The sequence below is a fragment of the Crinia signifera genome, chromosome 6, assembly GCF_055691185.1.
Source record: "Crinia signifera chromosome 6, ASM5569118v1, whole genome shotgun sequence".
Lineage (NCBI taxonomy): Eukaryota > Metazoa > Chordata > Amphibia > Anura > Myobatrachidae > Crinia > Crinia signifera.
Genome location: NC_139222.1, coordinates 122,844,554 through 122,858,250, shown reverse-complemented (window position 1 = coordinate 122,858,250; position 13,697 = coordinate 122,844,554). Strand labels below are relative to the sequence as shown.

The 13,697-nt window shown below is 42.5% G+C and overlaps 1 protein-coding gene across 1 annotated transcript in view; it reads left to right on the top strand.

Moving 5' to 3' along the window:
- The window catches only part of ADA (adenosine deaminase), a 93,182-nt gene that overhangs the window by 50,528 nt on the left and 28,957 nt on the right, over positions 1 to 13,697 (top strand). Inside the window, exons 2-4 of the mRNA XM_083147020.1 lie at positions 9,587 to 9,648; positions 10,092 to 10,214; positions 13,156 to 13,299. Coding sequence (XP_083003146.1) covers positions 9,587 to 9,648; positions 10,092 to 10,214; positions 13,156 to 13,299 — 329 coding nt within the window. The remainder of the gene's footprint in view (positions 1 to 9,586; positions 9,649 to 10,091; positions 10,215 to 13,155; positions 13,300 to 13,697) is intronic.

Here is a 13,697-nt window from a genome sequence, read left to right as displayed (position 1 = left end):
CAGAGTAAGTACGTGGCTACCCGCAGCTTGTGATGACTGGTACCCAGTGGAAGAATTATTTGATGGTGAGCCCCTAACAAAGGGTTTTGGTAATTTTCGCATGGATGCAAATTCTTTGTTAGCCATACTCATCTATTCACACATCGTATACATTAATGCACAAGGCGGGATTTCACTATAGCGGGCCGGCGTCTACCTGTTCGCTGGTTGCTGCACATTCACTCAGTAGCGAGCATGTCTGAATTACCCCCAATGTTTGCAACCCAATGTGGCTGAAGGAGATTGATGTCAGACATTGCAAATGCAAACCATGCCACATGTTCCTGTTTAAATGGTTGTAGTGGGGAACCTTTACTGGAACCGCCAACGAATATCACTCTTCTCTAAGCCCACTGCTACGTTCCAGTATGGCTCATTTCTTTATGCAGTCCCCACATTTCTCAGCTTCTGCTAACATGTCAAATGAAACTTACCAAAATAGCTAAAGAAATTATTTAGTTTTAATTAACTGACATAATTTGCTAAAAGGTCTTTTGATAACTTAGGGCCTGATTCTAGTTGTTCAGTCCCCATTGGACCGATGTTTTTGCCCTGCACATATTCGCATATGCTCTGATGCAGGGCTTCATTGTGGGCTCCTTCCGTGACTTGCATAGTTGCCATGGCGCTCGCACGGGGCGGGTGGGATGGAGGTAAGGCAGGTGGTGATTGCATGTGAACACCCTGTGTTTTCTGGGCATACCCATGACAATGCTGGGTGCACCCATGAAAACTAGGGGCGTCCACATGCGAACGCAGGCGGGCAGCTGCCTGGCAGGGGCAGCCATCAAATGATTTTGCCCCGAACGCTACCGTGAAAATGGATGCATCGGCGGGGATGTGCGGACCATGGCAGGGGGCGTGCGTTCGCATGCTAGCGGGTGGAGTTAGAAGGCTTGTGAAGCAGCAGTCTTTCGCAGAATGACTCCCTTAATTCAGTCATTTATATTACATTCATTTTTCTATAATAGGCTTTGAGTAAAGTGCCATTTCCTTTTTCCCCTCTAGTGTTCTATATGCTATGAAGAAGTTACCACTATTCTTGAAATCTACCAAAAACGGCAATTTCAAATAATTTTGTATATATTTTATAAAATGCCATCAAAACAAGTCCATGTTCTGTCTTCTTTTCTTTGCACACATATTATTTAAATGGCTGCTGGCTTGCATACAAAAAAGTTGAACAAACAGCTTTTTACAACAAAAAAAGAAAAAAGCTCTGGTAAAAGAAATATTTGTGTAAAATCTATAAAAAGATAACAGTTTACCTGCTAGCCAGGCAATAAAAAGGAATATGGTTCATGCTGAACTAGATTTTCTAGTATTCAAGGGAATGTAATACAAGGGTGTAGGATGAAGTAAGGATGATGGCCACAACAAACCATGGTCAGAAGGTGATAGAGACAGAAAGGCTCCAGGCAATATACTGCAGTAAAATGTAATAAACAGAAACAGTGCGCTCCACTGTCTGGGTACAATACTAAGGTCACATGTGGTTTTTTTTTAATTCCTTGCCAGTAAAATGCTCCGGTTCTCTACAAATTCTTACGTTGAAGATTCTCAAATCCACCAAAAATATTCCAGTACGTAAGATGACAAAATAAATAAAAAATTGACACTATATCTTATAGAGGTTATAGTAGAGTCCAATAAAGGAAAGCCCTGTAGGACACTCCAAACCGAGTAAAGATTTTAGGAATTAAGAGATGTAAGGTGGAAGGCTTCACCACTAGCAGCCACGTTTGTGGGGTCAAATTAAGTCCGGCTCCAGACGGTGCCGCCTGGTCTTGAGTGGGACAAGGTGGCCCGCAGGAGATAGAACACACAGCAAGTTGGGGTGAGCTGACGTTCACACCCAGTTAACCAATATATGGGGAAATAAACCCACGGGTGCAACAATGCACGAAGGTGTTATAAATACAAATACCCCTGACTACTCGCACAGGGAGGGAATGACCCATAACAGGACAAACCTGACCCCAGTGCGAGTCACTGAAACAAGGCAGAGATGGTACCGTCCAATAACAATAATAGAAAGAAGCAGCTGCAGGGAGAGCCCCTGACTTATCTGGAAAGATGGTATCACAGTAGACAGAAGTCATGAGACTGCAGCACAGGCACAGGGACCGGCAGACAGGAATGCTGACTGGCACCAGGAACACGGACACTGTAGCACAAGCAAGGCTTGGCGGTCAGGACGGCATAACCGGCGCCCGGTTTGACTGACTGGATTGATTTTATTCAAATCCACCATATCCACTGGCGGAAGTGCGTCTGGTGCGACTGACAAAATATTCCCCCGCTGCAATCCTGCGGTGGAAGTTCAGGGCGTTGCCTAGCAATTTCTCAGATGCTTCCGCGTGGCCTGTCCGGCGATCCCCGGAAGAAGATGGCCGCTGTCCCTGAGACTGCGGCGCCAGAGCTGTCAGGTAAGCAGGGAGGTGGTGACGCCTGAGCCGGCGCCTAACAAGACACCACCCAGTTAGCAATAGATGACATTATTGGATGCTTACATTAAAGCTTACATCAAAAATAATATGCTTGACAAAGGTATTTTTTTGCTTATCCTCATGTTATTTACGATAATAGAGACTTGAATTCAACATATCCATCAATATCCTAAATATATATAAATCGTTACTTTACATATATTCTTACATGTGATACATTCTGTAAATGCATACAATGTTTTTTTTTTTTTTGTACTCATACCACTATTCAACTTCAAATCCATTATATAGCTAAAAGGCATTTAATCGGATAAGCAAAAAATAAAGAACTAGAAATGAGGAACAAAACATAAAGTACATGTGACTATGAGCCATTTACTGTCCATAAACAACTCTATCAGCAAAGGAGGTCATGGCAACCATGTTTTGGGACCACAAGGGCATGTTTCTTGTTGATTTCCTCACCAAGGGAGATACTGTAAATACTGGCTGCAATTGTGACTCATTAAGCCATTTACAGGGGGCAGTTAATTGAAAATGACCTGGGTTGCTGAGAAACAGGCATCTTATTGCTGCATGATAATGCCAGCTCCTACTCAGCCATCTGCACTTGTGAGATCTTACGGTCCTACCTTTGGGACTATTCTCCCTACAGCCCTGATCAAGTGATTTCCACCTATTTAAGCCATTGAAGACGAACCTGGGTATGCCATGTCCTGGCTTCAGGACACTGATTGACACTGATTTCTCTTTATGTCGGGATAGATGCCTTGGTGTACAGTTTGAACATCAGCTTCGACAAGTATGGAGAAATACATTTCCACGATAAGAGGTCTTGTTACGTTGTTATTGAAAGACCATTATATTTGGAGTTTCAGTTCACTTTTCCTTTTTGTACTTTGTTTAAATTGAGATTGAAGGGTTAAAGAGGTGTTTCGGAGATATTTCCCACAGGTAGCATGTACTGAAGAAGGACTTATGTTTCACATGCTCTGTTATAAGGTTTAAAATAGGTATCATCAGATCTTTAATCAGGTAATCATATATCGTAAAGCTAAATTAAATGTATTGCACCCCCATCTTTTAATCGTAGTAAAGGACAATCTTGGTTACAGTAAATAAAATAAAATTATAATAGAAATGTATACTACAGAAGGTATTTGGATGGTTGCTAGACAACAATAGGTTGACACATATGGTCAACATGCTCAAAAGGTCAACTTGGCTTTAGTTGAAACGTCGATATGAGTTTTTTCCGATTTTATTTTACTTTTTTCATACATTACCATCCACTTGGACTCCAATTGGGAATGGCATAGTGTGCCAAATGCAGTGATAGTGGAGCGAGGCACCTGGCAAGAGCCATGTGTGGTGACATGGTAAACTAAATAGGGGTCCAAGGGCTCAGACGACACCCAAAATATTTTAAAAAGCTGCCTACTTGCGTCTACATTTTCCATGTCAACCTTTTGCTTGTGTCATCCTTGTACATGTCGACCTTTTGGGGTCAACCAAGCCATTGCCCAACACACCCACTACAGCAGCTTTTATAATCCTTTCTGTATTACAATTACAATGAAATCATATCATTAAAATTTCTTATTTTCTCTGAGCATTCACACCATAGTGCACCTTAGCTCACAAATACTATCATAGCAATTTACTGTAAGCAAAAGCTAATTATGTACAATGGATTGGGGATATGGAAAAGTGGCATAACCACTGTAAGGCAGCCCCAGCTACCGCTTGGGGGAGCAAGCGGCAGTGGTGTCTGTGTGGGCGACGGCACCCGCTCAACCACTGACAAGCTGCTGGCTGCCACTGCCCACCGGCTGAGCACTGGAGGCGAGTCAGCCACAGCGCGGGTGTGGCCATGGCAGAGATGACAAATCCCCCCACTGATTCAATTGACTGTACACAGAGCTGGCTATTGGCTACTGTGTACAGGATGGGCAGGCGGATGGGCGGCCTGGGATGCGTTGGAGCCAAGGGAAGCAGCAGTGTCTGCTGGTCTGTCTTCCCACATGCTGGGGAAACACGCTGGAGGGGGGCGGCACAAACTTTTTGGCAGGGGTAGCAAAATTTATAGTTACGCCACTGATATGGAACTATACTATAGTATAACCAGGTTGCCAGCCCAATTTGCAGTGATTTTGTATGCTCTCGGTGATGATAAATATATATTCAGTGGTAATCACTTAGGGTCATATTCTAGTTCACTCTTTCTGACAAAATCCTTCTTAGATGGACAAAACCATGTGCACTGCAGGGGGGCAGATGTAACATGTGCAGAGAGAATTAGATTTGGGTGGGGTTTTACTTCAAAGTGAGATCTATATTGAAGTGTAAAAATAAAGCAACCAGTATTTTCCCTGCACAGAAACAAAATTACTCACCCAAATCTAATTCTCTCTGCACATGTTACATCTGCCCCCCTGCAGTGCACATGGTTTTGTCCATCTAAGAAGTATTTTGTCAGAAAGAGTGAACCAAAATAAGGCCCTTAGTCCTTTGTCAAGGTGAGTAATGCTGAACACAAATTTCACAACTGTTCACATATTTGAAGCCTTGTGAGTGCCTCTCGTTTCTGTTTGCTGAAATATGACCTTACAAGGTGAACTAAGAGATTATATATATTTGAAAGAAAATGTATGTGAACCCTATGGAATTGCTTGGCTTTATACAGAAATGTGCCTGTGAATGTAAATCTTCATGTAAGTCACAAAAATAGAGAAACACTGTCTTCTTAAACAACACACAACAGTACTTTTCTTAAACTGAACACATCTTTTTAATATTCAAAGTATAGTTTAGAAGAAGTATATGAACCCCTAGGCCAATGACGTCTAAAAATATTGGTATTGATAGGGTTCAGCTATACTTATTAACCTTCGATGTCAGCCAGAGGATTCATCTTCTAAGTGACAGCCGGAGATCAGTTGAAATGACACACACACACACCAATGGAGTATGCTAGTCAGACGGTGATCTGAAGTTTAATCTTAGGGTGCTCATAGGGCTTTATTCTGGTTCACTCTTTCTGACAAAATCCTTCTTAGATGGACAAAACCATGTGCACTGCAGGTGGGGAAGATGTAAAATGTGCAGACAGAATTAGATTTGGGTGAGTTTTTTTGTTTCTGTGTAGGGAAAATACGGACTGCTTTATTTTTACACTGCAAGATCTTAATTTGAAGTAAAACCCCACCCAAATCTAATTCTCTCTGCACAAATAACATCTGCCCACCTGCAGTGCACATGGTTTTGTCCATCTAAGAAGGAATTTGTCAGAAAGAGTGAACTAGAATAACCCCCATAGTTATACCCAAAATGTGGAATGCAATCCACGTCATTGCTCATAAAATATTTCTTTTGAAGTTTTGAGCTAAAGCAATAAATTCACACTTTTTAATAAGCTGTCAAAACAAAAGTTTCTTTATAATAGAAATAATTGTATCAATGTTGATAAGCAAGCAGTAACCTTGCCTCCTCCTTCTGATTCTCACAACATTCCAAAACGCTATCTTCATGTCGCAGGTGCAATATCTTCTGACCTTGGTAACATCTCTTGAAATCACCTCAAACTTTTCCATCTTATGCTGATATTAAAATCTGTTCTGCTAGAAGCATTTTAAAATAAATACATCTTAAAGGGACAGTGATAATTCTAAATAACATATATAAAACTTAAACCTTATATGTATATAAAAGTTGAGAATCATATCTATACTCTATCATTATCAAGAGCTAACTTGTAGTCCAATGAATGAGAAGAGATTGGAGGGGTTGGTTAAAGTTGCCCTGCTTTATAAAACATAAATTTAGCATTTGCTATTCACAGAAAACATTCCCTAATATAAATATTAATTAAAGCGCTGCATAATATGTATGCGCTATATAAGAAACTTAATAAATAAATAAATAATGCCTCAAATATATGAGATCACAAAAGAATTATGAATTGTTGATTTGCGTAAAGCTGGAGGAGTCATAAATTATCTCTAGATGTTCATCAGTTCACAGTGAAATCAAAATACACAAAGAAATTAGAGAAAGTTGCTCATGGGAGGACAACATTGACCAAGCCACATTATTAGTGGAAGTCTGTATAGCTCTCTATAGAGCATCTGGATGTTCCACAACGATGCTGGCTAAATGTTCTATGAACAGATTAAATGAAAGTTGTGTGGCGAAAACTGATAATGCATGGAATCTTCTGGGACCAATAGTAGAGAAGATTGGCTGGATTCGATGGTGCATGGAATAGGCTAGAACCAATGACAGGGAAGATACGATGGTGCGTGGGATCGGCTGGGAACAATGGAGGTAGCAGGTTGCACCAATGATATTTATTTATATGGCGCCATAAAGGGTTTCTAAGTGCCTAGCAATACAAGCATGAGCAAAAAAACAAATAAATTGCAGTACAAGACAATTTAGGACAAGTACATAGTAAGTAAAGAGAGTTGCATCAGGGAACAGGACACTGAAGCAATTTTTTGGTTGGCAGAGACATATTTGGTACTTGTTTCCTAGCACGGTGCCCACGATTTTTAGTCGTATGGCATCTTATGCATTGTATCGCATCGCATGTCATATATCCACATGCGATGCGATGCGATTTAAGCACCCTATACGATTTTTAATTGTATAAGCACCCTAATGGGTGCTTACAATGTTAAAAGCACCCCCACACCACCCCCACTATCAATGCCAACCCGAAGCGTGGCGAGCGGCGGCGGTACGCATCCTCCAACCTTTTCATACCCCCACTATCCACGATGGTGTGGAGTTGATTTTATATAGTGTGGCGAGCGCAGCAAGCCACCGAGCCCGAAGCGTGGTGAGCGGACGCGAAATACATGTGAAGTTATCCGCGTCCCCTCACCACGCTTTGGGCTCGGTGGCTCGCTGCGCTCGCCACACTATCTAAAATCAACTCCACGCCGACGTGGATAGTGGGGGTATGAAAAGGTCGGAGGACGCGTATCGCCGCCCCTCGCGGGCTCGCTGCGTTCGCCACGCTTTTGGTTGGCGTTGATAGTGGGGTGGCGTGGGGGTGTTTTTAACATTGTAAGCACCCCTTACGGTGCTTATACAAATAATCTTATAGGGGGGCCATTTTACATTGGAAACACCCATTAGGGATCTTATACAATTTTAAATCGTATACCATTGTATATGGCATACAATGCGATGGTATACGATTTAAAATTGTATAACATCGGCTGCCATCGCGTAACATCACATCGCATACCATTGTATGGCTTATGGTATGCGATGCGATAGGCGCCGTGCTAGGAAACAAGTACCACATATTTACCTATATTCTAATAAAAGCATGTGAGGAGAGAGGGCCCTGCTCAGAAGAGCTTAACGTACATTATATCAATTCTTTAATAGATAGGTCACCACAAATATCAATGTTACCATTGGTGAAGGAATTAAATGACCATTGGCATTGATGGTATTGATGATGAAGCAATCGGATGACTGATGGTGTTGATGGTACTGATCATAAAGCAATGAGATGACCGGTGGCATCAATGGTATTGATGAAGCAATCGGATGACCGATGGTATTAATGATGAAGCAATCGGATGACCAACACTGGGGAGCACAAAGCTGTGTGACATAACCGGTTAGCCGTGGATACCCCAGATCACCGACCAGGCAAAAGAGTTTAGAATCCGCCACCCACCGGATGAAACCAGAAGATGCTGTGGAAGCCCTGGATCATGGACTGCGGCTATTCAAAGAGTTCAAAGGCTGCCACCCACCAAGTGAAGATAAAAGATGTCATGGAAGCCCCGGATCATGGGCAGCAGCCATGCAAAAAAGCTCAAAGGCCGAAGCCCACTGGGAGAAGAAGAAGATGCCACGAAAGCCCCGGATTATGGGCGGCGGCCATGCAAAAGAGCTCAAAGAGAACAAAGAAGATGCCGTGGGGCAGCTGCCACGCGGGAGATCTAGCTGCTGTGCCACCCCAAGTAGATTCTCCGGTAGGCCTCACAGGCCTACTAGGAAATTTGGTACTAGTTCTCTGGAGAGGTAACTATTGAAAAAATGAGTGCAGAGTACCCATTATAGATATTCTACTGAGTGTATGCCATTTTTTATATACCTAAAATTAGTTTTATGAGATATAAACGGTTAGAAATAGAAGGGGGAAAAAACACAGTAAATATTTCAGGCTCATTTGATGAATTCATTAATTATAGTCTAAACTGAAATTGTACTTTAAAGTTTACTCCCAGAAAATTCTATTTCAGATGTATTTCTATGACATCGTAGCTCAATACCTCTTTATCTTTCTAGCACATGTATAGCCTGCATTCCAATAATATTGGTCAGACAGTGATAAGGACAGTGCCAAATTAAAGATCCTCACAGAAGTGAAGTTAGTTCCTTCCTGGGATGAAATAGTGTTGAGTGCGTTTTTACTTGATTTAATATGTTCTATAAGTATTTCCAACTTTAGTATCTCTGCTCCAGAAATTCATAGCATAAACATAGTACCGTCACCACAGTTATAAACACAGGGTAAGTTCATCTAACATTAATGGGACGTTGCATGTGCCTCCAGATGACAACTGGCCTCTGGTGGTTTCACGCTGCCTCCCGGCCAATGGTGGCGGCTGCATATAAGTTGTTTGGTTGTTGAGACTTTTTTGCAACTGCTACTGCACATTATCATGACCATATCCAGCCTCCCAGTGGGCCATACTGTTTATTACAAGTTATTACCAATTATTTTTATAGGGTACTCATATTCCGCCACACTTTATAGATAATATTTGGCCATTCACATCATACCCTACCCAAATGGAGCAATCTATATTCCCTACCTCATGTACACACACTCACGCTAGGTTAAAACTGAAGTAACTGAATGAATCTCACACATTACACCACACTGTCAGGGCCATACTGGAAATAGAACCTATGACCTCAGTGCTGCCAGAACCATTACACCATCTATGTTGGCCATCATGGTGTTGGCCATGCAGGTTTTATTTTCCAGAATATTTTGTAGATTATGAAATGTAAAGTGTCTATGACTTACTTGTGTTTTTTTATTATTATTATTTCTTTAGGTTGAACTTCATGTCCATTTGGATGGAAGCTTCAAGCCAGAGACAATCATCCATTTTGCAAAGTAATTATTAAATAATGCTGTACAGGCAGAACCTGATTAATACATCTCAGTCACTATGCATATTTAGAAGCACTATCTATGCACATCTAAACTTGCACCAGCCCTATGGCAAGTGCAGTCTATCCAAGTGAGTATGACTTGCTTGAGTGGCTGTGCATCTTTGAATGCAACTTCTTTCAGTGCCAGTGCTTTGTATATAAACAGTGAAAACACCTACAGTATTTAACTTGGATTTAGAGCTTTTTTCCATATCATATAATCCTTAATATATACCAGAGCTTTATATATATATCTATCTATAGATATACGTGTGTGTGTGTTTGTATAAATATTATAAAGCAGGGATAAAGCTATTTTCTTGCGTTATTAAACCGCTGAAGCGATTAATATTACGTTTGTTGTATGCTGCTACCTTTCTAATAATGCATTTTTTGTACGCACAGGAAAAGACAAATCGAAATCCCAGCGGACACAGTTGAGGGACTCCTGCAAATTATATCATATAAAGAACCTCTGAGTCTCACGGAATTCCTGGCCAAATTCAATCATTACATGCCTGCCATAGCGTGAGTTATTAACAAGCTCTTTACCTATTTCACAAGCCAATCTATCTAAGAGCATATAGTGGAGTTCATTTGAAGTAAATATGGTTCCATGGGAACGCCCAGCATTTCATTGGTGTTCCTATGAAAATGCTGGGCGTTCCCATGGTAATGAGGCAGTGACGCAGCTGCTGGGGGTGGGCAGCAGACATCGCCGAATGTCAGCTGACTGCCCTGTTCCCATACAGAGTGCACACAAAACTAAGGCACCTGAGAGTGTCTTAGTTTTGCATGCTTGTTCCAAATCATCCGATGGTCGGCGACCTTCAAATAATTTGGTCCCTGCACCTAAGGCTGCAAATGGATGTTTTTGTGGGGACCTCGCCGAGTGAGGGGGGGGGGGGGGGTGCTTGCTGCTTGCCCATCAGCAGCAGATTTTTAAGCACCTTCGAAGACTGCTTCCAGACTGCTGATAACTAGATGTAGCAGTCTGGAAGTTAAAAACACTGGGGATGTATGGTGGGATGAAAACACCATGAAAACTACCCTTCAGTAAAAGTGCATTTGTTGGATAACGCTATATGTACATGGGACTTGGTAGATGCTACATTATGAGCTTGTTAAGGCTCACCCTGTTGTGAATTCACAATGGGGACCGATGTCAAGGCGGCATTAGTTTGCTCGCCAAACATCAAAATACCACTGATTTGCAAGTGGACCAGAATCAGGGCCTATAACTGTCATAGTATATGGCCAGACAACTGCATATAGTGGCAGAAGGACTGCATAGAAAATATCTTATAATAGAAGATGAATAAACAATACAGCTCACACTTGGTTTAGGATTGTCCCTGCATATACTCCTTATTTATTTTGCCATTATTTCCACTACTTCCGACTCTTCTTATGCTTATAGGTATAATAGTCTCATTGTGTTATTTTCTGTATTAGTTCCAGTTGATAGATCTACAGTGTTTACTTATACCCCTTTCAGACCGCACAAAAAAACGTTATTTTGCCGATTTGTAACAGTAAAAAAGCAGGGTTTTTTTGGTGTCTGAATGGGTCTGAAACGGTATTTAGGACCCTGCCACTCCGCTGCCCTATAGCTAAGCTGCAATCTCCAGTCCCCTGTCATATGAATGACAGCTGACAATGGGGAGCAGGCAGCTGGCACCAGGAGGTGCGGGCACTTCAGTCTCCGCTGCTGCTGCTGCTAGTAATGACAGCAGTGTCGTGGTCCCCACAAGCCCCCAGCCGCGGTTACCTCAGAATTTGAGCTTGCGCGGCGGGTCGAGCACCAGGACCTGCTCGTGCTTGGACATGTTGGCCCCGCCGGCGGCTGCACACATGCACCTCTCAGCTAGAGCACAGGAGAACAGATGCGGGAGGAGGCCTCGGAGGTGAGGCGCTGCAGCGGGTCCCGGCAGAGGATGAAACCAGGCTGGGTGTTGAAGGAGACGCCGCACAGGGGGGTGACGGGCTGTGCGGGGTGGCTAGAATGGTTATGTAGTGCCAGAGCGGGCAGCCAGGCTCCCGGAGTGCAGACTGGCACAACCCGGAGCGTCCCAGCAGCACCCTCATTGCCAGGAGCTTTCAGCAGCACTGTGCCCGGCGCACAGGAGAGAGCGGCATCAGGCGCAGGTAGGGAGGGAGTGTGAGGTGACAGGGGGGGGGGGTGCAGTGAATTTTACCGCTTTCCACTGTTGCTTTCACACCGCAAACCTGCTTTAGACCAGGTATTTACATGTGGTGTGAAAGGGGTTAAACTTCCTCTGACCCGTTTTAAAAAAATGTTTTAAATACCTGGTCTAAGCAGGTTTTGCGGTGTGAAAGCAGCAATAGACAGTCAAAATGTCTACCCCAAAAGTTTGACATTCAATAGGTCGACAAGGTCAAAAGATTGACATGAAAAAGGTTGACATGCAATAAGTCGACAGGCTCAAAAGTTTACCATGAAACCGCAGACACATGACAAGGTCGACAAGAGTTTTTCATGATTTATTTTTTTAAATCTGGCATGTTCTTACTTCACCATCCATGTCAGCATAGAGTGGGAGCATAGCGAGGCACCAAGCCAGAAGCGTGGCGAGTAAAGCGAGTCATGCGACGGTATGCGTTGCATTAATTGGACGCGTTATACTAATTGGACAGTTGTCGACATTGACGCAAAAAAAGGTAAAAACTCATGTTGTCTACCTTTTTCATGCCAATCTTTTGACCCTCTTGACCTTTCCCATGTCAACTTTGTAACCCTGTTGACCTATTGCATGTCGACCTTTTGAGGTCAACCTATTGACTATATATCTAGACACTGTCTATCTAATAATCCACACCCTTCTGTATACTATTTTTTTTAATATCAGTTATTTAGTTCTCAGTATTAAAGTATTAAATTATATAATTTTAACAGCATAGAAGACAGTCTGAGGAAAAAAAATATTTTAAGGATAAAAAGGGACATCGATGGAATTCTTATAGCCCATCCTTTTAATGGAATATTGTTTAATAGTTCTATGAAAACAACATCTTTTTGGCTTCTTTTTATTTATATACTGGAGGGGATTCTAATTGCTTTGGTCCCCTGCGCATTCGCAAGGGGGACCGATGTTCTTCTAGTGCGCATGCACATAATGATTTATGCGCATATGCAGGGTTTTCTGGCGAACAGCTTTGGTGACTTTCATAGTAGCTGAGCCGTTCGCACGGAGCAATGCGGCCCAGGGGCGTGGGGCGGCAGACTTGGCTAATGTCCACGTCTAGCATTTCATAAACATCCCCATGAAAACGCTGGCGTGCGGGCGGGGGAGGGCGGCTGACGTCACGTGAAGTGTATGTATTTCATGCAGCTCCCGTGTTACACACTGCACATTAGTTTGTATACTTACTTAACCCTTCCTTGCCATGTTGTACTAGTTTGCAATATAGTTAATATAATATATTAAACTATTTGTTTTTTCTCTAGGGGTGACAGAGAAGCTATTAAGAGAGTCGCCTATGAGTTTGTGGAAATGAAAGCAAAAGAAGGCGTAGTGTATGTAGAGGTCAGATACAGTCCTCACTTTCTGGCCAATTCCAAAGTGGATCCAATCCCTTGGGGACAAAAGGAGTAAGTGGAATCCATTGTGGACACCGATCCATGAGATCTCTGGCAGGCGGTGTGTTACTAACCCTCACACTTTGTAGGCAATATATAGTCGTCATCTTCGTGGAAGGAACAGATGTTCATCACCCTGTTACAGACATTAGTCAATCACTGTTTTCTACAAAGTCCTAATTATTACAGAGCTCCCCAAATTCAGCAAAAGGTGCAGGAGAAATTTTAGTATACAATTCCATGCATTTACTAGTTTGTATCACAATGCAAACTACAGCTGCACCACTGTGCAATTTACTGAGTAATATATCCATGGGCTTACTGCTAACTATACAACAAGGGAGAGTGCACAAAACAGATATTCAATGGATAAGACACACGTGTAGTTGGGAATAAGCCATGGTTCAGAG